The following is a 25,703-nucleotide window of genomic DNA, read 5'->3' as shown; positions in this document are numbered from 1 at the left end:
GGCGATGCCAGTAAACACTTTTAGAGATAATATTCTGCTCCATTATCTGGTCTGGATCCCAGCCCGCTATGTAGCTGGAATGCAGCCTGGCTTGGATTAAGTGTTTAAGCAAACTCATATACAGTTTACAAAACCCACCTCAGATGATACTGAGCCAACAGTTGTCTATCCCCTACCTTCTCAGTCACTCACAAATGAACACACCAGGACTTGATGTCTTCATGGGCTTTTATTTGATGCCAGCTCCAGGATGGGTGGAGGGCTAGTCATGCACAGCCTTGGTCTCTCTTCCAGCGGGCAGTGCTGGCCGAGGGGCAGGGGAGGTGCAGAGTGGGTTTGAGTGCCTGGAAATCCCCTTGTGGAGTGAGCAGAGCTGGCAGCACAGTAGATGCCTGCTGGGTCACATAGCATTTCGGGGACAACCTGGGCTCTCCCATGACCATGCTCACAGTAGGGCCCGGCAGAGCCTGTCTTGAGCCATTGCGGGACAAGCCTCTGGGACCTCAGCTGCTCGGATCACACAAAAGCTGGCGGGAATCCAGGAGTGCTCAGTGCACCGAAAATGCGCAAGTCGCTGGGGTTAGTCTTGTCAACACAGCAGCACAGGACAGAGTGGGAAGAACATTCCCCAGGGTCACTCAGCACAGCTGGGGTCCTCTGACCAGCAAACTGTGCTGGGCCTCACGAAGACATTGGCTTTGTGGTGCTGGGAAGCGAGTTCACATCACGGTCCCAGCTCACCGTGCGGGGCCTCACACACAGACATTGGCTTTGTGGTGCTGGGGATTCTGACACGACCATCACGTGCGCGGAGAAGCCCCGCTCAGTAGTGGACACCTCTGGAACCTCGAGGGGGCCCTCTGGCTTGTCAGTTACCTCCTGCACCCCTCCTTCAAGCCCCCCCTCACACCTCCCCTAAGCTGAAGCATGCAGAGGAGGGATGGTGTAACGACAGAGAGGGCAGCTGTTCAGAGCACAGCCTGCCCCTGAGCCTCCATCCTCCTGCCTCAGCCATCCCAGTTCTGGGATCACAAGCAGGCGTCAGTACACCCAGCTTCCAGGTCCTGTCCAAACTGAGTAGCTACCAGCTTTGGGGGCCTGCAGCTCGGGTTGGGATGGGGAGACACGGAGACACACACATACACACACACACACACACACCAACACACACTTGGAAGGGACAGGAGACAAACTAGTTGCACTTTGCTTCGCCTTGGCCCAGAGAACAAGGTCTTCAGCCTGGACCCCAGGGGCAAGGCCGAGACAGAGCCTCCTCCACCAGGGCAGACAGCCCGGCTATTGCTTATAAAAAGTAATAAATTAGTCGAGGGCTTGCTATTTACAAGTCTCTGGCAACGCCACCCCAGCCTTCCTGGGGTGGGCCCCTCCAGCCAAGTGTCCCAGCCCGGTGGCCGTGCCCTATCCGGGTGTGCCCGGAATGACAGCTCCTTTCGGAGCTGCAGCCGGGGTGTAGGTCAGTCTTTCGCGGCTGGGCCCGGGTTTCCGTGCACGACCTCTGCACCCTGCACAGCGATCTGGGGTACGGCGCGGGGGAGCTCCTCGTCGAAGCTGACCTCCTGCACGGCCTCCTGCTTCTTGAAGGAGTCCCGGCGCTCCGACAGATGCAGCCTCCTCATGACCACCAGCTCCGCCTCGGCGCCGCGGCCTCGCCGGGCACCGTCCGCGTCCAGCCGCTCACTGGTGCCGAGGCCGAGCTTGTCGGCCGACTGGCCCCTGCGCAGCCTCGGGGAGCGCGCGGGTGTGGGGATGTGCCCCGGAAGGGGCGACGGCGAGCGTGGTGGGGGCGCGGGCACTGGCGGGCAAGCCAGGGGGGACGGGGGAATGCTGCTGGTGGACTTTCGGCGGCCGCTCTTGTGGCGGGGTGGGCCGAGCTTGGCCGCTAGGCCATGCAGTGAGCTGGGGCGGGTGTGGCCAGTGGCTGGAGAGGCCGGGCTGCTGGAGCTTGGGGACACACTGGGTGGGGACGCTGTATCTGTGGGCAACAGGAACAGGTCAGTGTCCCCTCCTGGAGGGGAGAGCTGGACTGACCAACTGGCAAGATCCAATCCTCTTCACTGTTGCTATCTATCCACACGGGGGAGTGCCTTGGCCTAGATCTAGTGAACTCCTACCCATCCGTCAAAGCCCAGCCTCATTTACCCACTCCTCCCAGAAACCTTCTCTGCATCCTCTTTGCATAGTCGGACCCTTGCCCAGATGTGTATCTGGCCCTTAGATACTGGGGACACACAACACGAGGCCACCAAGCTATGCACTCAGCTCCAGCCCAGGCCTGGGCTCCCTACAGTTCCTATCATATACGCACATATGTTCCTATTCCTAGAGCTCCAAGAAGGCGAGGCCAGGCTGGCCTGAACTCTTTTCGTCCTTCTACCTTGTCTCTTAAGTGCTGCGATGAAGGGCGCGGGCCGCCACTCCACCCGCTCCGCCTGAAAGCCCACCCACCTGTGGGGGCGTCGGACGCAGGGCTGCGGCAGGATGTGGTGGGGCTGGGGGACAGGCTGTGGGTGGGTGACCCGGGGAGGCTCTCGCTGGAGGACAGGGAGTGCTGGAGGCCGGAGGAGAAGCTGCGGCTGGTATGGAGCACAGAAGACGGCTTGGAGATCCTCTTGATCAGAGACTTCCGCCTGGGGACGGGCATGGTGACGGTGAGGGAGGCTGAGCGCGCCGGGGCTGGGGCCCCGCGGCCGCCCTGCTCACCGGTCCTGGGTCTCCCGCCGGCGGCTGCGCTTGCTCCTGCGGGCCATCCGGCCCTTGGCCACATTCCTGCGCGCGGGTCCCACTTTGATGGAGGTGTTCTCCAGGGCCGTGGTGCGCAGGGAGATCTTGTTACCGCTCTGCGGAAGGAAGCCAGTCACCTGAGAGCCTCCCGGAAGACAGGCCCCGCCCAGCGCCTGCCACTCAGGTCCCCGCAGCCCCGACCCCAGGGCGGGGAGCGGTGGCTGCCAGAGCCGGCCGGGTCAGAGCCGCTCGGGACACGCAGTGAGCGCGCAGGCGGGCCACGCCTCGCACCTTCAGCAGCAGTTCCACCACGTCCATGTGCACCAGGCCCAGGACCGACTCTCCGTTGATGTGGGTGATAAGGTCCCCGGCGCGCAGGCCCGCCTCCTGCGCAGGGCTGCCCTCCTCCACGCTCTGCCGGCAAAGCACACCGGTCAGGCGGAAAACCCCAAGGACGCTGCCCCGTTTCCCACCGGTGGCGCCATGGGGAGGTGCTGAGGGGAGCAGACTCACCCAGACCACGTGGTGGACCGCGTACACGTCACTGTCGCCCATGTAGACGCGAATGGCGCGCAGGCTGAAGCCGTACTTCTTGCCGGAGCTGTGGATGACGATGGGGGGCCGCAGGTTGCCGCACATGGGGGATGGGTCCCGGCTCGGTGAGGAGTCTCGGGAGGAGGGGTTGGAGGACAGCGAGCGGGGCGACAGGGGGCTCATGAGGGGGCCCCCGCTGCCATCGTCTGTGGAGGGCGGGAGGGACACTGCACGTGGGTCTCTGTTCTCCCACGGGGAAGGGGTGGCGCGCGGTCCCCACCCTGGAGCTCTGTGCACGTGACCAGCTCTGGATCCTCCCCATCCCCACCCCCGCGGCAAAACCACACATCACCTGCGGTGATGATGAGGGACAGGGCGGACACCGAGGCTGATTTGGGCACCCGGCCCCCACTGCCGCCAGGGGCGGCCCGGGGCTTCTCAGGGCCGGGGTCTCTTGGGCCTCCCAGGCGGCGCCCTCGGCCCGCATCCAGGGGCCGAGGAGTGGAGTGCCTGGCGCCGGTACTATTACTCCGAAGGCGGGCATGACTGAGGACAGCTGTGTCGGCTGAGGGACAAATGTGGCTCGTTACCTCCCCACCCCTTCCAGCCCCACCACAACTGCATGAAGAGGGGCAGGCGGGGGAGGCCTGTCTCACCCTCGAAGTCTGTATTTCTGGAGAAACTTCTAGTCCTGTTTTACCAGCCCTCCCCCATAGCCCTCTGGAAAACTCTCCCTGAGGCCTACTTACCAGAAAGGTTGCAGGGCTTGGGTGTCACTGGGGTGGTCGGGGGTGCAGGGTCAGGCTCTCCCAGGATGAAGACAGGCTTCTCGGGGTCAGCAGGCCCTGAGCCTGTCCCCTCATCCTCCGAGGAGAAAGCGAATTTGGGCATGGTGTCCAAGCTGATGGTGCTGAGGAGAGATGGGCTGGGACCCCGCTCCGGCTGACAGGAAGATGGCTGACAGGAGGCAGATGTCCAGGACCTCAGCCTGTTTGAGGGAAGAACTCACGTCACTCACCCATACTTGTGTGCAGAACTCTTATTCAACCCTAAAAACCCAGTGTCTAACTCCCACCCCCAGGCCAGCATGGTTGCTATTGAGTCTGGAACTTGAAGGATAAATGGAGTTTGCCACCATAGTGTATTCTGGATAGAAGTGGACATGGGAGCCAAAGTCAGGTAGTGTTATGGAGCTCAGCAGCTTAGAAGTACAAAGCCGTTAGGAGCAAGGCTGCCAAGGCCCTCCTACATTCAGTTCATTCTCTTCTCCTGGGTCACTTGGAAGCTCTGTCAACACCCCAGCTGCTCCCCGACGTACCGGAGGTCAGTGCTCAGCCGGCGGCCACTGCCCCCTTCGCTGCTCTGCTCCCACCCTTCCTCATGGTCCTCGCTGAAGCTCCTTTCAGCAAAGGTGGGGGTGGGCTGGACAGCCAGGAACTCGGAACTGCTGTAAACCTGTGAGATGTTTTAATGGCACTAAGAAGGGGAACTGTGGCACACACCCGTCACCTCAGCACCCGGAGACTGTGACAGGATGGGCTGCAGAGGAGCCCCTGTCTCAGGACACAAACTAAGGAAACACACAGGTAGACAGACTCAGGGTGCTCTGCCACCCGCCAGCCCACCTTGCTGAAGCGGTGGGAACAGGAGGAAAACTGGGGGATCTCTGTGGACGATTCCTCATCATTCGTTTCATCTTCCTCTGAGCCCAAGTGGCGGTAACGCTCAGAGCGCGCTGCGGGATGAAGGGAGAGAGAGGCAGGGTCAGTTAGGGACACCAGAGGCCCTGGGCTGCACGGGGACAGGAGGAGGCCCAGGACAGGAGCCTGAGGAGAAATCTGCCAGGTGTCTGGGAACCAGCATTTTGCAGCAGATCCAAATCTCAGAGAGAGTCCCGACTGTGCCCACAAAAGCTGTGTGGCCACTGCCAGAAATTCATGCGCCTCAAATGAGGTGTCTCAGCGCCCAGCTCTGAGAGAAACAGACGGAGGGGGGGGGCGCCCACAGGGCCCCCACTTACTGTCAAAGTAGCTGGTGTCATCCTCGGCTTCGAGCTGGGGGACGAACTCCGCCTTGTGTCTCAGGAGCCCCGCCCAGTCCAGGGCCAGGAAGAAGGGGTGCTGCTTCACCTCATGGGTGCCCCCTGCACACAGGCAGGCAGAGGGCTGCACGACCCCACTCCGCAGGCCTCCCCACGGCCTGGTCCCCGGCCCGGAGTGAGCCCGCCCTGCCCCGCCCCCTGCTTACCGGTTCCCAGCCGGTCCATTGGGCTCTGGCGGAGAAGCCTCGTGATAAGGTCCTGGGCGTCCGGGGGAAGGGCCTCGTCTCCCTCTGGCCACATGATCTCATCTGAAGAGAGGGCGGCAGGGCAACCTTTCTAGCACCCTCCGCCAGGATGCCCTGGGCGCCCTTAGCACTGGGGTCAGCCCCCTCCCCCTCTCAGACCCCGTTTGGACGCACCGCTGACCACCTGCCCGAAGAGCTCCTCAGGCGTGTCCCCGAAGAACGGCACGCAGCCCACGAGGAACTCATACAGGATGACGCCCATGGCCCACCAGTCCACCGGCTTCCCGTAGCCCTGGCGGAAGATCACCTCGGGCGCAATGTACTCGGGAGTCCCACACACCTGCAGGGAACGGAGGGGAACGTGGGCGGGCCCAGCTGGGGGCTGGGCGGGGGAGGAGGGGCTGCGGTCCGGCCCTTGGGCTGGGTCACACCTGCTTGTCCACAAACTCTCGGGCATCCTTCTCGATGTGACCTTCGTACAGGTTGGTGGCCATGCTCATGAGGCCGATCTTGGACAGGCCGAAGTCCGTCAGCTTGATATGGCCGAGGGAGGTGATGAGGAGGCTGTGGGCGGGGCCGGGACGCTCAGGCCGGGCGCCAGGGCCGGCTGAGGTCCCCACTGTGCGTACTGTCTGTTTTGTAACCCACTCTCCGGACTAGCTAGCCCACGTCCGCAGGCATGCATACGCTTTTAAAGAAATCTCTCTTCCTCAAACTCACTAGGTCGCTCAGGCTGGCCTTAACCTCCTTAACCGCCTCAGCCTCGTGAGCACCAGGATGACAGGTCATGTCCCGCTATGATCCTATATTTCATGCCTCTTGAAGCTGTATCTACGCCCTAAGTCCCCCAGCGCTGGCTTTCTGTATGCTGTTCATCCACACGGCCCCTCCCGTGTGCCACATCGTGAAGCCTGTGTGAGTCCTGCGGGCGCACATGTGCGGCTACACACCAGTCAAGCATCGGCATACACAGCTGGGGCCAGACAGGACTGCTGAGCTGGGGCAAACAGCTGAGAAACCAGAGCCGTCTGCTTCAGGGACATGTGCTAAACAAGCGAGTGGCTGTCTCCTCTGCACAGTCGGTTCCCAATGTGTGCATCTGGCTCGCCTGCCTTTCTCTCAGCACGTCCCAGCCATGCCGAGGGAGGACGTTTGGAGGCATGGGGCAGCCCTGCGGCCCGCCCCTAGCCCCGCCCAGGCCACCGCGTCCCAGCCCCACGCTCACTTGTCAGGCTTGAGGTCCCGGTGCACGATGCCGTAGTTGTGCAGATACTCCAGGGCCAGCACCGTCTCTGCGAAGTACATGCGCGCCATGTCCACGGGCAGCGGGCCCATGTTCTTCAGGAGCGTGGCACAGTCGCCGCCTACAAAGGGAACTGGGTCAGGCCTGGGTCCCCAAGGCTGCCGAGCTCAGGGAGCAGGGTAGAGCTCTAAGATGGCGGTCGCACACAGCTGGGGCCCACCTAGTGCAGGATCTTTCCTTGTCCAGCGGCCTTCTCACCCGCTAAAGCTCCCTCCCCGCCTGGCGGCCATCCCGGGCCCTCGGGGCCGTCCTCTCTGGACCGCCTAGCTGTGTCAGGGGTGGGAATGGCGTGGGGACACCGCAGCTATGGTCTGCACCTTCCACATACTCCATGACCATGCAGAGGTGGCGCCGGGTCTCGAAGGAGCAGAACATGCCGACCACGAAGGGGTTCTCCGCGAACGTGAGGATGTCGCGCTCCACGAAGACCTGCTGGATCTGGTTGCGCAGGATCAGGTTCTGCTTGTTGATCTTCTTGATGGCGAAGCGCTGCCGCGTGTCCCGGTGGCGCACCAGATACACGGCCCTGTGCACGGGTGGGCGAGGTCACGCCAAGCGGCCTTCGGCGTGGAGCCCGTGCACCAGCGGGGGCCGGGACTCACCCATAGGCTCCGTTGCTGATGAGCTTGATGGTTTCAAAGTCGCCCTCACAGGGCTTCCTCCGGGACGGACCACCCAGGGCTTGGCTCTGTACAAAGACACAACTCAGGGTTCCTCCTCAACAGAAGCTGTCCTCAAGACTGAGCTGACTGACTACTTCTCACTGACTCTTCCTCTCTGTCCAAACTTGTCAAGCCAGTGTGCAAGTTTCTTAGGGTTTTTTTGTTTTATTGTTTTTTGAGGAGAGCCTGTTTCCTGGCAAACTCCTATATATCCTTCAAGACCCACCTATTCAGTGCCCTCTCTAGCCCAGCCCAGACTTGGGACACCTCAATGACGGGGTAGTCCCAATGCAGTCACACCCCTGAAGTCACACTTGCTTACTAAGCATCTATGTCAGCTGTCTACAACCCAGGCCTACCTCAGCTTGTAACTCACCACAGGGGATCCAGGAGCTGGGGGCTGGCCTTCCTCAAGGTCATTCAGGGGCTGGATCTCTGTCAGAGGAGGGAAGATGTTTCTTTTGTGACAGGAATCACTCTCTAGCAAGAACCATAGAATCTTCTGGAAAAGCAATAGCTCGGGCCTTTGCTCTCCAGAGGTTTTGACTGGCAGATAGCAGTGCTTAGTGAGTATCTGGGCATTACCCTATGGTGGCCGGGGTCAGTGTCTTGGACTAGCAGAATGAGGCTGGGACCAGGAGGCTGCGGGAGCAGTGGGTTCGAACCCAGATCTTCCCTGTTCTGGGTCCCCCTCACCTTCCAGCGGGTCCTTGGCGAGGCCCAGCTGGCGGATGATGTAGCGGGGCAGGTCGGTCTTCACACCCTGGTCCTCGCGGGCCTGGCCCTCTGCAGCCTCCAGCAGATGGTAGAATTCTTCCGGGTCGAACTCCTGTGTGGAGAGGCTGTGAGCCACCCCGAGCTCTCACCCGGGTCCCCAGACCCCCAGGACCTCCGGCCTGCGGCTCACCAGGCACTCCAGCAGCCGCGCTGGCCTCGAGATGATGATGAGCAGCTTGCGGACCAGCTGCACGATGAAGCCCACCTCCGCGCTGTCAGACCGCTCGTGAGCCTGAGGGCGGGTGCACCTGACGAGGCCCGCCCACAGAGGCCCCGCCCCCACCCCAGAGGGCGCCGCTAGGGCTCTGCAGACCCCACCTCAAGGGCGTGTCCCGCCGACACCCCGCCCCCTGTGGGCGTGACCACCTGCCAGGCCCCGCCCCCACGCACATCTTGCAGCAGCCGCTCCAGCTTGTCCTGCATCTCCAGGAAATAGTGGGAGGTGACCAGAGCCTCGCCAGACTTGGCCAGGCAGTCTCGCGCCAGCTCCACGATCTGGTGGTGGATGAAGCCCAGGACACCGTCGGCCAGCGCCAAGCGGTCACCAGGGGCAAATGCCGCCAGGAAGTCCTGCAGCCGGCCCTCCATCTGCGCAGTGGCCTGTGGGAGGGCAGAGGTGAGCGGCGCAGGGCCCCGGGGAGGGAAAGGAGGAGGGGGCATAGTAGGGGAGAAGGGGGGCCTTTGGCAATGACAGAAGTGGGCCAGGCTCTGACAGTTGGCGGGTCGGCCGGAGGCGGGCTATGGCCAGACAGGCAGAGGAGGTGACTGACAGACACAGACGTGGGTTGCAATGACGGACAGTGGTGGGTTATCAGGGCCGGGTGGCCTGGGCCGAGGGCGTGGTTCTGGTGAGTGACAGGGCCTGGGGCCTAGCAGTGGAGCAGGCAGGCAGAGGGGGCTGCGGGGCAGGGAGGTCTGCCGCACACCTTGGGGAAGCGCTCCCGGTACACGTGGTTCATCATCACAATCTCATTGTCGAAGGTTCCCGATGTGCGTCCAGGGCTAAAAGGGTGGCAGAGGAGGGTGAGGGACACAGAGGAGGCCCTGGTGGTGTGGAAAGGTCCCAGCCCAAGTCTACCTGAGGCTGCGCGAGCGCGGGCGCAGGCGCGGAGACCGGCCTCCGTCCTCGTCCACCACGCTCTCTGAACTGCGGAAGTGTTTGGACAGGAAGCGCAGCTCGTCTGCCGTGGGCTGGAAGGGAAGCTGGTGTAGACGCTCCCGGGACGATGAGCTTGACTGGGACAAGGACGAAGATCCGGGTCACAGCCTGGATCTGGTACCCCGGTATCCCGCAGGCCCGCCGAGGCCCACTGCAAGCCCTCATGGCCTAGAGGAGGGACCCCGCATGCCAGGACAGGGCATGTGTCCGCCCCGTCCATCCCCCAGCCACCTGGCCAGGGCAGCTGTCAGTACCGACACGGTGGAGCTGGGAGTGTTGGTTCCATAGCCGGAGGATGGGAGAGAAGTGAGCGACCATCTTCTGCCATCAGCCCTGGAGAGGGACAGGGACAGACAGAAGGACAGCTTGGCCCTGTGCTGGCAGGGATTTGCAGCTATGTTGGCAGATTCCCACTTGCTGTTTCAAGGACCCTCCAGCCAGCCAGGTCCACTGCCTCCACGAAGCCCTCCCTGATGCAGTGCCACCCACGTTTTGGCCTGTCAGTTGTTACTTCTGAGGGATCCTAGCCCCCAAGCAATGCAAGGACACTTCAAGGGGCAGGCTTCAGACCCCTGTCCCTAGGCACAGCCTCAGCCCTCAGCACAGGCTGCTCGATACTTGGTGAAATTGAAGGCCGGGCACACACCATGTCAGTTCTTGGTTAGTGAACAAGGAGGCTGTTAGTGAGTTAGTGATTTCTGAGCCGCTGCAGCCCCCTCTTCCTTCACAGGACTCTTAATTACCTGTCAGCATGAGAGAGGTGGCTGTGTAGTGCCAGGTGTTTGCCAGGGCAGAAGCCACAGGGAGTGACCACCACCAGACAGCCAGGATGGAAGGGGCCGAGGGAGGGGAAAAACAGTCAGTGAGGGGCAGGTCTGGCCGAGTGAGGCACACTGTCCCTGGCAAGGCCAGGATGCTCACCTCCGGGCAAAGGGGAAATTGATGGCTGCTGCAGCAGAGAAGTTCCGAGGACTGTCCAAGGGGCTGTTACCTGCTGAGGGGAGGTGGGAAGCCGTCAGGGTGGAGCTGGGTCCCAGCCACCCGCCCGGATCTCCCCCACTCACCAGTCGGGACTGATAGTGGTGACAGAGGCCTGGACAGAGTGGGGGAGGGCGTTCCCACGACTAGGCTCTTGCGGTTGCCGCTTCGGCAGCTGTGGAAGGACAACAGGATTAGACGGCAAGCTGAGGGACCAGACGGCCATACGCAGCTGGGGTGTGCTCAGGCTGGCTGCAAGTTGAGCCAGACCAACCACAATTTTTTTCTCGGTAGGTCCTTTTAAGGGTCATGGGCAGGAGCTTCTGAGAGCCACTGGGAGTACCCCTAGGCAAACACTCCTATTGTTGTTGTTTGAGACAGGGCTTCTCTGTGTAGCCCTAGCTGTCCTGGAACTTGCTCTGTACACCAGGCTGGCCCTGAACACATGAACTCAGAGATCTGCCTGCCTCTGCCTCTGCCTCTGCCTCCCAAATGCTGGGATTAAAGGTGTGGGTGAACATGCCTGGCTCAAACATGGCTTATTTTTGAGACAGGCTGGCCTGGGAAAGAGACAGAGGATGCCTCTCTGCCTGACCCCCTGGGATGACGCATGGGTCAATCTGTTTCAAACTTCCTTTCCTATCCTCATTACCAATGTATAACAGAGTGCGAGAGAACCTGACCAGCCTCTCGGGGACACTGGCACGTGACCTGGAAGGGCACAGTGACGGGATTCCTAGCCTTCTTCCTCCCCAGCCCCTAGCCCTGCATCTTACACATGACTCCTGCCAGGCACACCTGAAGCCAAGTGGAGAACACAGGAGATGCCCCAGAGCCTGTGGCAGTGGGAAGCCAGCTTCTCTCTACCTCTCTGTCACTGTAAGCTGCTGTCCCCACCTTCCCAAGATCCTGCCAAAGAGCAAATGCATCCAGGTGTGCTGTCACACTTCATGAACCCCAAGTTCTCTGTGAGCTGAAGGCCAGCCTGAGCTACATACGAACAACAAAAAGCTAACTTGATGCAACCAACGAGCACAGAGTGAGCATGGTGATTCTCAGGCCACCTGCCCTGACCCCCAGCCCAGGTCTTTGGCCCCTTCTGCCTACCAGGCCTTGAGCTCCGCCTCCACCTTGGCAGCATTGAAATCACTGGGTTCCTGCCCTCCTCCCAAGCCCTACAGTCACCCAGCAACAGCGGCTCTGACAGACGACAGGAACGGCCCACACAGCCCTCCGCCAACGCAGCTCTGCAGAAGTGTCAGGGAGGGAGCGACAGGCGGGGCCCGAAGGAGGCACAGAGGGTTTGGGGTGATGGAGGGGCACAGCTTACAGGCCGAGACAGGAGGCGTTGCAGCAAAGGGCACAGGCAAGAGGGTAGCAGGGAGCCAGGCCCAGCTATCTCCTGCTGTGGGAGCCTCTGTTTCCCCATCAGGACACCCAGAAGGTGCAGAAAACCATCACACCTCGTGAGGCTGGCCTTGGGGGACCTATGATCTCAGAGCCTGGCTGCAGGAGACCACCAGAGTCAGCTAAGCCACAGGTGTGGACTCAGTGCCAACCAGCCCTGAGCCAAGGGACCCACCAACTGTGCCTGCTCCCCACACGGGGAAACCAGTGCTACCAAGAGTGGGTAGAACTGGTCCCTCGGCTGAGCTGTGGGTGCAGCAGCGGAACCCAGAGGTCCCTGCAGGACTTCCTGTTGCTCCCTCCCCCACACACACATGACACACTGGCTCCCACATCCTCTCCCTGCCCCGGCCGCCCCACAGTCCTGCAAGTGTGGCCAATGAGATTGTGTGGTTCCTCTCCCCATGTTTCCAGGCAAGGCCTTAAAAACAACCAAGTTGGGCCTCTGAGAGAGCCCGGGATCGTCCGACTGGAGCCCACATTAAATGCCAACTGCTTTCACAGCTCTGTGCACACCCACTCTAAAAGGTGGGTGTGCCATGTGGAAACGGGCACCATTGAGGCTTTGGACTCAGCACTCAGGTCCTTGCAACCCAGACTCTGCCTATCTAGGCAAACATAAACATAGAGAAACCCAAGCACAAAGATGTTGAATCACACAGCATGGTAAAAGCTACACTCCAATTTGAACCTGGGTCGACGGTTGGGGATCCACCTCTCTGTGCCTCACAGAGGACCTGGGCTGAGGAAAGGCCAGGCATGCCTTGGCTGCAGACCTGCCACCCACTCGTCAGCCTGGGCCGCGAGTATTTGCATCTGCGCCAACATTTCCGCTGAGTGCTCGGCATAGAGCGATTCATTCTTCCCAAATTCCTCGCTTTGCGCGCCCGAGTCCCAGGTTCGAATCCCGGGCGTCCCTGCTCGACCCTGCGCCCGGAGCTGTCCCTACCTTTTGGAACGCTGTAGCAGCGCACCCTTGGCCAGGCGGCTGCGGTGTCCGGGGGCCGCCACCGCGGTCCAGTAGCTGGGGTCCGACATGCTGCCGCCCTCCGCCTGCCGGGGCCACGGCCGGATCCACCAGATTGGGCCTGAGCCCGGTGGAGCGGCCGAGTGGCCGCGGGCTACAAGGAGCGCGCGCGGCGGCAAGGAGGAGGCACTGCAGGGGGCCCCGCCCAACGGAGGGGCGGGGCCTGAGGGGGCGTGGTGTCGCCATGGAGGAAGGCGGCTGGGCGTGGCGTTACCAGGGTCCTTCACTAAGAAACCTTTGTTGCTACGGCTCTGCCGGAAGCGCTGGGAGGGAAGCGCAGTTAGAACTCGTGTGTCGGTGCCCAACGTTGTCAGGGCCTTGAGGGACGGCGCGGGGCGTTGCTAGGGCCCGGAGCCACGGAGCGGGGCGTAATGGACGTTGCTAGGGCTCTGGGGCGAATGTGGGTGTTGCTATGCACCTCAGCAGCACTTGGCTAAAGCTTTGCTAGGGTTCTGAGCAAGGGGGCCGGAGTCACCTGGCCGCTGCTAGGGCTCTGGGCGGTGAAGGCGGGGCGTCGCTAGGACCACATCAGTTGGGGTGGGGCGTTGCTAGGGCTTATACCAGCAGCGGCAGGGTGTTGCTAGGGCCGGCGCGGCGGGGTGGGGTTTCGGCGGCACCGGAGCAGGCTGCGGCGGGTCTGTCCCCTGTGCCCAGGGTATCAACCCGGCCTGGCGCTGCCCCTTCCCTTCCATTCTGTATAATGCTTGCAGTGAGCGCAGCGTGGTAGCTACACGCAGATGCTGCGTGCATGGCCGCGAAAGCCATTACCAAAAGTGAAAAGGCGCACACACTAGATACCAAAGGAAGAAGTCCTTCTCTCCCAAGTAGTAGGTAGCGAGTGGGGGCCATCTGACAGCACCAGGATCCCTGGGCCAATAGATACATCGGATCCCAGTCTTACTCAGATCTGAAGCCCAGACCCCATGTCTGAGACAAGCAGATAGCCGAGGAGGCTGAGGCACAGGCGCCCAGGGTGTCCCCAGTCCATCCCTCTCCTCAAGTCACCCCCAGACTGCCACATTTCCTCCAGTGTCTCTGCCACATCGCCCACCCTGTTGGCTGGAGCAAACCCATATTCAGTCATTCATTGACTTGATAAACATTTATTGAACACGTATAGTTTCCCTGCCTGTGGGGTGACCCTGGAGTGGGTGGGCTTTGATCTGAGATTGGAGATGAAGAATAAACCGGAAACAAATGAAGAATTTCAAAGAAACAGGGGGCATAGCTTAGCTGGCAGAGTGCTTGCCTGTCATGGAGGAAACCCTCCGTTCCAAAGCCAGCCCTCACCGCACTTGGAGTTGATGGCACACGCTTGTCAGCACAGACTGGAGAAGATGGTGCTCAGAGCCAACCACACAGGCTGCATCAGGATTGGGCTTACTGAGAGCAATGCTTCTGCAAAGCAAAGACCATTTACAAGTTGAAATGGAGGTTAAGCCTCCAGTGAGAAGCTGGTGGCTTCCAGGAACAAAAGCTGAGGACCACCTTGTGGCAGGCCCTGCTGCAAGTGAGTGGGCTACCGTTTGTGTGTTTTGAATCCCCAGGACAGGGCCTGCAGCAGCCAAGTGTGACAGGGAGGATTCCACTGGCCACTTATGACTCCAAGTGTCAGGTCTGAGTCCCATCCAACATCTCAAAGCCTCCTGACTCTGGCGAGAGAGCCCCGGCTTTATACACCTCCCCTCAGGAAGAGCCACCCACTGGTCCTCGGGCCTGGGCACACTCCTCCACACACCCATTGCCCTGGTGGACCAGTTAGCCCATTTCCCACCCTGAAGAACTGGGCTACGCTAACCACCCAGAGTGCCTGGTGAGGCTGAGAACACAGGACTCCCTGCTCACACACTCTCTTGCAGTGCTAGATAGAACCCTCTTGGGGCAGGGCTCACCACCTGTGACCAGCTCGGGGAACTTGGCCTTGTCTCTCTGCTGCTGCGGCTTAAATAGCAAAGCCCTAGGTGTGTCTCGTCTCATCAACCCGTCCTGTGGCCGCTCCCCACACCAAAGGGCTTGACCACCCTTCCCCACACCCTGAATGCCCTAGGTGAATCTACATTTCATATTCCAAGGCCCTGGGGTAGTCTTCGTCCTATAGACACAGGTGGCCTTTGACCCTGAAGGACAGCAGAGCCCCTTTACCTGCTTCCCATTCACCGATACCAGAGCATCAAGTAAACACCTGCTGCACACCCTGCCCTGCCCTGCCCATACAGTGTGAGCAGAAAGATTCAGGCCAAGCCTTTGAGGCTCTCTCAAAGTCCTAATTACACAGAAAGATGGGAGCTCAGTCAGCACTGTGCACTCCTTCCACCGACACTAGGGAGGCTGAGATGGGAGGATCACCGAAAGTTTGAGGCCCAGGTTGGCCTACAACCTAAGCTGTACAAAAAAAAAAAAAAAATGTTATTTCAAAAACTCAGGGACCAGAGCCAGACCTGGTGGCACAAACCTTTAATCCCAGCACTCGAAGTCAGAGGTCTACAGGGGCCAACCTGGTCTCCAGAGCGAGCTCCAGGACAGCCAGGACTACACAGAGAACCCTGTCACAAACAAACAACAAACAAGAAGGAAAGAAACAAAACATGGCAAGCACCGCTCTGCTAGGGCCCAGCTGTGAGGCTGGGTGTGCAGGTGGAGAACACGCGGATTAACTTCAATTCGGCAGATGTGATGAAGGCCTTCGACCAAGAAAAGAAGGGAGTGGACCTCCACAGCCCTGGGCAGGACCTGCCCGCACTCTGGAGGATCCGCTAAATGAGGGGACGGACGAGGAGAGGGCCGGAGGGTTGCACAAGATCTGAGACCTCGGGGATTATGGAACACAAGAGGACCTGGGTCAGGAGGGCTCTTTCATACTGAGGTATAAAAGGTTTGCACCCTGTTCCAGGACAGCGGCATGAACCGGGGGCCTTGTGGCTGTCAGCAGAGTGGCTCTGCTGCCCTCTGGTGGTGACTGCCTGATAGCCTGGGCTCCCGGCCCCAGTAGAGCCTCCATTTCTTCCAGGTATAACCTGTTCAGTCACTTGCAACCCCAGCCCGCCCCAGCCCGTGGAACCTCCCTCTCGATTGCCCTCCTGCGAGAACCAAGGACCCAGAGACCCGTCGGACCTCACACTGTCTCCCTGGGCCCCTGGGCTTCCTCCACCGACTTTCAGGAAGTGTGGTGATAGAGGTCCCCACCTCCCCTGGGCAACCAGCTTACCTCCAGATGTTTTCCTAGTCCCCACAGACTGCACTGCCCTCAAAAGGAGGCTAAATGACCCCATCCTGCCTCAGGACTTCTGCACAGACATAGACCTAGCTGCTAACCTTCGCCTAGCCCTGCCCACGGCTCCAAACAACCTTCCAAAGGGTCAGCATTTAAACACATCTCATTATTCATTCATTTGTTCCCTGGCCACCTCCTCCAGCCAACTGAAAGCTCTCTGAGGGAGATGTCATTGTGGATCACTGCTGTGGACTTCCACTGGCACACTGGTAGATGCCTCGTGTTTGCCCATTGGAATTCAGTGTGAACTCCACAGTATTGTGTGTCTTCTCCATTCAGAATCTACGGAATGTACCGAGCAGCTGATTCATACTAAGGTGTGAATGGTTCCCATGTAAGTCAAGACTCTTGACTTTCGCATGGATAAGCCTCCGAAACCGGAGGGAGCCCTGGAGGGTGGTGCTGAGTTGGAGTAGGGTGTGGTGGCCCATCTGGGCTCCCAGACTTATGGATTCACAGCAGGCCTGTCGTTGAGCCTCACTTTCCTCACGGGAACGTGATCAGGGCAGAGCTGGCCCTTGGTGAGTTGGCTACTTTCGGTCTGTTGCGGCCCCGTTGGGCTTGTGTGTGAGCAGAGGGAGTAGTTTCCGGCGGGTCCCTAAGGCCACCGCCTGGCAGGACCCTGGGAATCCAGCACCTGTCTTGGGAAGTCCTTGGGCTCAAGTTCTGGCCTCGCCTTTGACACCTGTACAGCGCCAGCCTGCAGCTGGGTGCTCCCGCGGGGTGCGGAGCCAGAGATGGGGTGACACTGAGGCCTGAGGCGGCCAAGGGGTGTGAAAGGCCCGGGAGGAGGGCGCGCGTGCGGGGCGGCGCCACTCACCTCCAGGGCTGCAGGCCCAGCGACGGGCTGCAAGGGCTGCACGGGCTGCCGGGGCTCAGCAGGCATGGGCTCTGGCTGCTCGGCGACAGACTGCAAGACAGAGGCGGCCGGTGACTCCGCGGCGACCCGGCGCGACCCTCGCGGGCTCCCGGGGACCGCACCGCGGCGCTCAGGCCTCGGTACTCACTCGAGCGTCAGCGCGGGGATCAGTAATTTCTCCCTGCGGGATTTCATGGCGGCGCCGCGGGAACCGACGCCGGGTGACACCGGGCGCGAGCAGCTGGGACTACGGATAGAGACGCGCGCACCGGCGGCTGGCGGGGGCGGGGCCACGGGCCACGGGGCGGGGCGGCAGGTGGGCTGAGGGGCGGGAGTAAATAAGGGGGCGGGTCTACAGGGCGCGGGTGGGGCTATGGTGAGGGCAGGGTTACGGGAGGGGGCTATGGTGGCGCGGCCAGGCTTCCGCTGTGTAGGCAAGGCTATAGAATGCAGGGCGGAGCCAGGGAGGTTAGGGCAAGTCTGAGGAAGAAAGGCGGACTATAAAGGGGCGGGGCCTACTATTGCTTAGCGGGATGCGGTTTCCGGCCTGTGGGGCGGGGCCTCACAGAGCGCAAGATAAACAGGGAGCAAGGAAGCAATTTGCAAGACTCTGCGCCCGCGGGGGTGGGGGCGGGGCCTCCTCCTGGGCGGGGCCTATCTGGAGGCGGGACCACTAAAGAACTCTGGTGGTAGGCGGGGCCAGAGGCGGAGCCTTGAGCCCAGCTACTGGGCGCGTGCGCACTAGGGCGGAGGGACCTACGCGCGCGATCGGGGGCTGCATTGTGGCCCTCTTTGGCCGGTTTCTAGGACTCTCAGCCCGCTTAGCCACGTGTCAGAAGTGAAGGGGACCTAAGCCCTGCGGACCGGGAGCTCCCACCCGCGATCGCATCCTCCCATCGCCGTGCCCCACAGACCTACCCCTTGAGAAACCACGGTCGAGTCACAAACTACACGGGTGGCGGCGCTGGCAGCTTCCCGGGGACTCCGGCCCTCACTTTACCCTCGAGGTCGGTGCACTACGCTCCTGCCGCCCCCGGTTCGCACAGCGCACTCGGACCAAAGTCCGGCTCCGCCCCAGCCCAGCTGTAAGGCGCATGACTTGAGAGCGGCGGAGAGTCAGTTGTTCGTGTCTCTACCTCACCTAGCTGCCCCTCTCGCCAATGCCAAGGCAGTCCCACCCTTGCAGCGTTGCCCACGTCGGTCTGGAATGCCATTGCCCCCACACTGACCGTCCTGTCCGCCTTCCCCCACCTCACCCCCCACCCCGCTTGTTCTCTCCAAGATCAAACCCCACCTCCTGCAAACACCCAGCGCCTCTCAAGTTCTTTCTGCTTAATTTCCCCCGAGCACATTTCACGCTTTGTGCCGCCATTGAAGAACCCGGACGCCAGAGGGGCTGAACTGTCTCACTCCCCTCTTTCTCCAAAAGGGAGAGCCCAACACATCGTAGGTGCTCAAAAATTCTGGAGATTCTCAGGCTCCAACTGAGGCACGAGGAACCTGCAAAGACGGGCGTCCAAGGCTGTCTGCTCCCAGGACGCGAACAGGAGGCGAGCCCCTCCCCCAGGCGTTGTTTATCCATCTGTAAACCCGAGACGCGCAGGACTACATGTTCTTTGAGCTTCGGAGCTCCCTGGATGATACCAGCCCCAAGGATTCTGTTGGTGGGCGCCGAAAGGAAGCGAGTCCTTGTCACGCAAGCCCATTCCAATGTACTGGGTTAGAAGTTGATATTTAGTAAACCCCCACCTTTGTGCTGAGGGTCGAATCTATTTATTTATTTGTTTGTTTATTTATTTATTTATTTATTTATTTATTTATTTATTTATTTATTTATTTATTTAAGGGGTCTCGCCTCCGCATGCCTGGAGATCTCAGAGCCTTTACACAATGAGTCTTTGACCTTCGAATCTTTGAGCAAGCCTTCTATAGTGGAGTTACACCCCCAGCTACTGCCTCTGGGGGTGGGCTGCAGAGTCTCACGTAGCCCAGGCTCGTTTTAAACTGTCAGTCTTCCTATCTCAGCCTCCTGGATGCTGCTAGGATCAGACTCATGAGCCACAGGACTATCAAGCATACTTTGGCTGGATCCCAAGGTGGACAGTGTTCTTTTAAGAAACAAAAAAAGGGAGGGAGATGCTGGAGAGAGGGTCAATGGTTCAAGTGGTTGCTGTGCAGGGTGAGGACCTGCTCAGGTCCCTAGTGCCTATGTAAATGCCAGGCGGCACTAGTGGCCCACCTGTAATCCCAGCCGTGGGAGGAGATGGGATTTCCGGAGCAAGCTGCAGAGCTCTGGGTTTAATTGAGACCATGCCTCAAAGAATCGAGTGGAAGACCACTTTTTGTTTTTGTTTTGTTTGATTTTGTTTTCTGAGAGTGCTCATGCGCTCACACAGGAAATGACAAAAGAAACGGCAGTGCTGTATTAATCATTGAATAAATTACTCACCCGCGCCCCCGTCTCGGAAGACTCAGCTCCTTCTGAAATGAGACAGAGAAAGTGGGGTCAGCCGGGCACAGTGGTGCACACCTTTAATCTCAGCACTTGGGGAGGTCTAGGCAGCTGGATCTTTGGGAATTCAAGACCAGCCTGGTTTACAAAGCAAGGCCAGGACAGCCAAGGCTACACAAAGAAACTGTCTTGAAAAACAAGAGCAAAACTACAAAAAAATGGGATCAACACAGGAGGTTTCCCACCAGCTATATACACCTCAAAATCAGCATGTCATGGCCCACCTCAGTCCAAGGCCTCTTTCCTGCCCGCCCCACCCCCATGGTCCTCACACCGAACTGGACTTTCATGCTCTTCAGCTGCTTAGTCCTTGCTCTCATCTGGGGCATTCCCAGCTGGCTCCCAGGCTGAAGCGCCTGACCCTGCCAGTGTGTGTGTGTGTGTGTGTGTGTGTGTGTGTGTGTGTGTGTAAATATATATATTTGGGGCCAGTAAGATGGCTCAGTGGGCAAGGGTGCTTGCCGCCAAACCTGAGTTTGATCCTCAGAACCTGAATTGTGGGAGGTGGGAACTGACCCCTGCAAGTTGCCCTTTGACCTCCACAAGTGTTTGTGTGTGCTCAAACATGAGATAAGTAAATACGTGTAATGAAAACAATAAAATAAAAGAAGAAGAAATGAAGGAAGGGTCAGAGGATCACATCTATCCTCCAGGTGCTATCAGACCAAGGCAGGAATATCTTGGTTCCAGCCTGGGCTACAGAGAAAGACTTGTCTCAAATAATAATGATAATATACACAATTAAGTACATAATTCTGTGCCAGGTCTAGTGGCACACCTGTGTCCTCAGTACCCCAATCTAATTCCCCAGGCCACCAGAGCTGATGAAGGTGTGGGACATTATTAGAGTTACCCTTTGAGAAATCAAAATAATTGGTCTGTACAAACTCTGCTGACTCCACTGCGCACAGGCAGAAATGCCAGCCAACGGCTCCACTGGGACCCCAGGGTGCATCCTGAACATGTGGTTTTGTTCATGCGTGTGCGTGCATGCGTGCGTGTGCGTGCATGCTTGTGTCATGGCTTTTGTGACAACTTGCATCTCTTTCAGTGTGGACCTCACAAAAAGAGACAGGCGTAAGCTCTGTGGCAGCTGGCCTGACCGGCTGAGCCATGTAGCTGACCGGCTTTCTTTTTGTGACAAGCTCTCTCTGTGTAGTTCAGGGTAGTTTGGAACTCATGGTGATTCTCCTGCCTCCGCTTGCACAACCACCTGCTTCAGGGAGATTTTTTTGTTCTTCTGTGCAGGCCTTGCAATTGCTTTAGAAATGCTCTGCTCTCGGTTTTCCCACCTGAGAGGTGGTTTAACATCAGGAAGACTGTGCTGATAACAAGGGGACATTACTGTTGGCTGTGGTGGTTCCTGTTCTGTTCAGCCCAACAGTGGCCTAAGCAAAAACTGTCCCTGTTATGTCTCCTTTACTGGGCCTCTGTTGTAAACACGGGGAAACTGAGGCACAGGCAGAGTGGGATAGCACTACCCAGATGGCCCCAGCCCAACAGACACGCTCTTTGGGGCGGTCCCTTTGGGGACTATTTTTACAATGGTGGGCCCCAGACTACCCACATTGCTAGGCGGGTGTTTGCCATAGCAACCAGTGACGTGTCCCCACAGCCAATAGGAGGGGGTGGAAACTGCCAGGCACTGGCCGGCTGGGCGGCAAGGGGCTAGGAGAGGGGAAGGGATGGGCCTCTGCTGTGCTCAGGTCCCTCAGCGGCTCCTCTCGCCTGGTCCACTCATGGAGTGGGAAAAGGTGAGGTGTCTTACACCAGCTGCCCCCACTACCAAGCCAGAAACAGAATCTGAACTCAAGGGTCCAGCCTGGAATCCCCAGTCCTGGCCATTTTCTTCGAATCTGGTGGTGCTGCTGTGTGGCGTAAGCCAACCAGCCTAACCTCTCTGTCCCAATTAACTGGTTTAGCCAACAGCGGGCTACATGGAGGCCCAGCGCCTGCGAGGACAGAAGTTTAGTCGCACCCCCAAGACACAAAAGGACTTCAGGTGGAGGGGGGGCAGGCCCGGAAAGCTCCCCGGAAGTGGCCCACGATGTCCCCGCGCCATCTGCTTTCGCAGCCCCCTCCACAGCTGCTCCTGCGGCAACTCCCACACGGACGCCCCGCTACTGGCTGTTATTTCTTGTTCCTGGGGCCTCTCTCTGCAGACTGAGAACCTGGAACTCGCCATCCGCCTGCCTCAGCCTCCCAGGTGTTGGCATCACAGGCGCCTCCTTGGCCCTCTGGGACTGCTGTATTGTGTTGTTTTTGAGGCAGTCTCTCTTGTAGCACAGGCTAGCCTGGAACTCCTCACCCTCCTTCTTTACTTCCTGAATGCTAGGTTGGCTTGTACTGCACTTGCTTTATGTGGTAATTGGCCAAGGGCGTCATGCATGTTAAGCAAGCATGCTACCAACTAAGATACAACCACCCAACTACTGAGTCACAAGCACCCTACCAACTGAGCCTCAAGCACTGCACCCACTGAGCCTCAAGCACTGCACCCACTGAACTACAAGCATTCTAACACCTGATGCACTCTACCAACTGAGCCACAGCAGGTGGATCTCTGTGAGTTCCAGGCCAGCCTGGTCTACAAAGTCAGACCAGGACAGCCAAGGCTACACAGAGAAACCTGTCTCAAAAAAACAAAACAAATAAGAAGTTGAGATTAGGGGTTTCTCATAGATTAGCACCCCAGAATTCAGCCTCAGCCTACAGATCACCCAGTTTGGAGGAAGCAGACCTGGTGGTGGGTCACTCTGGAGGGTTCTAACCCTAAGCCAGGGTCGACACCATGCAGGGCCTGGCTGGGCGCCTACTTCCTAACTGAGGAGACTGAGGTTCTGACAGCAGCCAACACTGTGAGGAACAGCCAGGGCCTGGGTCACTCTGGGACCCCAGAGTGACCTACCTAAGGAGGATTTGGCTTTAGTTTTTGAATCACAGTCTCACTCTGCAGCCCCAGGAGGCCTCAGAACTCAGGCAATCCTCCTGCCTCAGCTTCCCAACTCCTGCAACACTAGACTTGCACCATTGCCATTACAAAGATCCAGTTCGAGGGGCTTCCTAAAGAAGGTGGCTAAATAGACTGGGGAAGGGTGGGGAACACCCCAAACGGACCGTCCTGTGCCTCGGGAGAGCACTGCCTGCATTCGGCTACCCCAGAGCTTGAGGCGGGCCAGTCTGATCTACACAATGACTGGATCTGAAGTTGGTGGCCCTCACCTGGTGCGCACAGTCTGGGGCTCTACGCCCAGTGACACCAGCAGCCAGGTCTGTTGGCTCTCTGGAGGAGACAGGAGGGTAGCCGTTTAAAGCCAGTCTCATCTGCAGAGACTCTGCCTCCAACACTTATGAATGGAGGCTTTGACTGCCAGCATCAGCCTATAAGAACTCTGGCTGTCACAGGAACTCATCACGGGAGTCGGAGATGGCTCAAAAGGTTTGGCCGACCTAAGGGGAAATAAGGGCCTGAACTTCTGAGCACAGTTTTGTGCCATCCTGAGCTAGCCCGGAGCTGCTTATGTAGCCCAAGCTGGAACTTGCGGTTACCAGTGTGGACCAGGCCAGGCCAGGGCTAGAATAGGGTTATTTTGTTTGTTTGTTTGGTTGGTTGGTTGCTTTTTTTTTTTTTTTTTTCGAGACAGGGTTTCTCTGTGTAGCCTTGGCTGTCTTGGACTCACTTTGTAGACCAGGCTGGCCTCGAACTCAGAGATCTGCCTGCCTCTGCCTCCCAGAGTGCTGGGATTACAGGCATGGGCCAGCACGCTGGGCTAGAATAAGATTGTTAATGTCATCCTACTCTGGCCTTTAATCCAGTGTCTCTGGCTAGCAGATTGGATCATCCCCTGCCCCAGTACCCCCAGCACCTGCCCTGGCTCCCCATTGCCTTGGTACCAAAGTTAAGCTTTCTTTCTTTTATTTTCTTTCTTTCTCTTTCTTTCTTTTCTTCCTTTCTTTCTTCTCTCTCTCTCTCTCTCTCTCTCTCTCTCTCTCTCTCTCTCTCTTTTTCTTTTTTTCTGAAACAGGACTCCTCTCTAGATACTGTTAACTTGCTCTGTAGACCAGGCTGGCCTCAAACTCACGAAGATCCACCTGCCTCTGCCTACTGAGTGCTGGGATTAAGCGTGCACCGCCACTCCTGGCTACAGGGTCTGATCGCCTTGCACACCCCTCCACTCCCTGCAGCCAAACCACCGCCGCCTGATCCTGAGAACCGCTATCCTTCTCCGGGCCTCAGTTTCCCCGTGTGTAACGTCGGGCCTGTTGTCTGGAGCTGTTTACCCACCGCGTGGAACAGGTCCCGCTGTTGACGTCAGCCGCGCCCCCGTTCGCTCACCCGGAGGCGGTGTCTCTATTTTAAGAGGCCGAGGGCGGGCTCGCAACTAACTGGGGCCCGGGCGACACCCACCGCGCGCCAGCCCCACCCCAACTCCCGCCTTCCCGCCTGGGTCTCCGCTCTGCGTCTCCCTCGGGGGAGGGGGACCCGCCCCACTGCACCCCCCTCAAAGCAGCTTTACTTAATCTTCACTTCCCCAAACTCCGCTGCCCTGTGGCGGCCTCCCGGTCACCCTGCACGGTCCGCGCCACCTGCACCAGCCTCGGGTCGAAGGCAGCTGGAGCTTCGCACACAGCAGGCGCTCAATAGATGCTCACAGGAGCTCAGTAGGGGGCCGGTGGCTGTGCGGATCCCCACGGTAAACCTGCTGGACGCTGCTGGACAGCAGGTGGACAGAGGGCGCAAACGGACGCTCCCCGGCCCTCCCCACTCCCTGCCTCAGGAGGATGGGGAAACTGAGACCAAAAGAAGCAGGGCGTCGCCTCCCAGAGTCTCCTAACCAAGAGTGCCCTGGACTTGCACTCTGATCACCCCACACCCACGTTCCCGCTTCCCGGAGGCGAAAACGCGGTAAATAGGGAAACTGAGGCTCCGAGAGGCCACCACACTCACACACCCTGCAGGTCCTTCGTTGTCACAGAGGTCTGTGACCCTGAAGAGAGAGAATCCCAGCCAGACAAATTCGGGGTGGTGGCTTCCCTGGCCAAGAGCCTGGGTTTCCCCATCTGTGGAAGGGACCGGAGGCAGGGGACTGGCCACTAGTGGCGACCCTGGCCGGCGGCTGGGCTCTGTCCAGCTCAGCGGCTGCGCACACTGGAACTCGGCGCCCTTCGGCCGGTGTGCTGCGGGCACCCTCGAGTTCCTTCTCCACGCGCCAGGGGCTCAGCCTCAATTTCCCCATCTGTCTAACGAAGATCTCCTCTCTTCCCACCGTGCGCAAAGAGCTCTGGGCAGCAGGTGGACGCTCCCCGGCCCTCCTCACTCCCTGCCTCAGTTTCCCAGCGGGAACGCTCTGTCCGCGCTCCCGCCCCGCACCCGGCCTCACCTGGAGCCCACGGCGCCGCAGGAGGCTCGGCTCGTCCATCTCTGAGTGTCCCCGCGGCCGGCCCCGCCCCGACCCCAGGCCGCGGGCCCGCCCCCGAGCGCTATTGGTCCTCCCGGTCAGCTGACGCCTGGGGCCCCGCCCCTCCGGCCTCCACCGTTTCGCAACTTTGGGAGCTGAGGCTCGGAGAGGTTCGGCGGGAGCTGAGGCCACACAGCTTGGCGTCTGGCGCGGCGCTCCCCTTGACACAGAACTGAAGCAACTGTCCCAGACTCCCTATTTAAAGAAAAACTTGGGTGTTTAAACGTCTTTATTATTTTTGGGGTATTTTTTGGACAGGGTCTCATTAGCCCAGGCTGGCTTGAGATTCCGTTGGTGGCTGCAGACGACTCGGAACGCCTGATCCTCCTGCCCCCAGCTTCCCAGTGCTGAGGTGACAGGTGCCGCCACAGCCGAACTTGCCAGGTGCTGGGCTCGAGCCCCAGGCTCCGTGCATGCCAGGCCTGTGTGCTGGCAGCTCCACATCATGTTTCCTGCATTGCTGGGCATGGAACTCCGCCCCGCACACTCAGCCCCTCCGCTGGGACCCCTCCGCTCGGACCCCTCCGCTCGGACCCCTCCGCTCGGACCCCTCCCGCTAGGACCCCTCCGCTCGGACCCCTCCCCAGCCAGCTACCCGGAATTTTAAAAGCTGTGTTGCCGGCCGTGCTGGCGCTCGCCTTTCAGCGCAGGGGAGGCGGCAGCGGGGTCTCCTTAGGTCGTTCTTGCTTCTAGAGAGAGTGGTAGGCAAGCCTGGGCTATGTTAGAC

The 25,703-nt window shown here is 59.4% G+C and overlaps 1 protein-coding gene across 12 annotated transcripts; it reads right to left on the bottom strand.

The window, feature by feature from the left end:
* Positions 1-210: 210 nt before the first annotated feature.
* On the bottom strand, positions 211-24,954 carry Mast3 (microtubule associated serine/threonine kinase 3). 12 transcript variants are annotated; one of them, XM_055618915.1, is made up of 29 exons: positions 17,924-18,673; positions 17,154-17,326; positions 16,967-17,056; positions 10,528-10,616; positions 10,385-10,457; positions 10,207-10,227; positions 9,718-9,796; positions 9,383-9,540; positions 9,231-9,306; positions 8,695-8,904; positions 8,435-8,536; positions 8,224-8,356; positions 7,904-7,962; positions 7,468-7,553; positions 7,183-7,391; positions 6,788-6,926; positions 5,994-6,126; positions 5,737-5,902; positions 5,524-5,625; positions 5,297-5,419; positions 4,902-5,011; positions 4,595-4,731; positions 4,026-4,264; positions 3,629-3,841; positions 3,256-3,482; positions 3,034-3,156; positions 2,722-2,858; positions 2,467-2,648; positions 211-1,993 (listed from the first exon to the last, which is right to left on the bottom strand). In XM_055618915.1, exons 2-29 carry the CDS (start codon positions 17,198-17,200, stop codon positions 1,476-1,478), a joined length of 3,981 nt encoding a protein of 1,326 aa, XP_055474890.1. In that variant the 5' UTR covers positions 17,201-17,326; positions 17,924-18,673; the 3' UTR covers positions 211-1,475. The 12 variants fall into 12 exon arrangements, with proteins under 12 accessions (XP_055474890.1, XP_055474892.1, XP_055474891.1 ...); XM_055618917.1 differs by having other exon boundaries at positions 10,385-10,454; XM_055618916.1 differs by having other exon boundaries at positions 17,154-17,252.
* Between the last annotated feature and the right edge of the window lie 749 nt (positions 24,955-25,703).

The sequence above is a fragment of the Psammomys obesus genome, unplaced genomic scaffold (assembly GCF_907164565.1).
Source record: "Psammomys obesus unplaced genomic scaffold, mPsaObe1.curated_primary_1811, whole genome shotgun sequence".
Classification (NCBI taxonomy): domain Eukaryota; kingdom Metazoa; phylum Chordata; class Mammalia; order Rodentia; family Muridae; genus Psammomys; species Psammomys obesus.
This window is presented reverse-complemented; position numbering and strand designations above follow the sequence as displayed.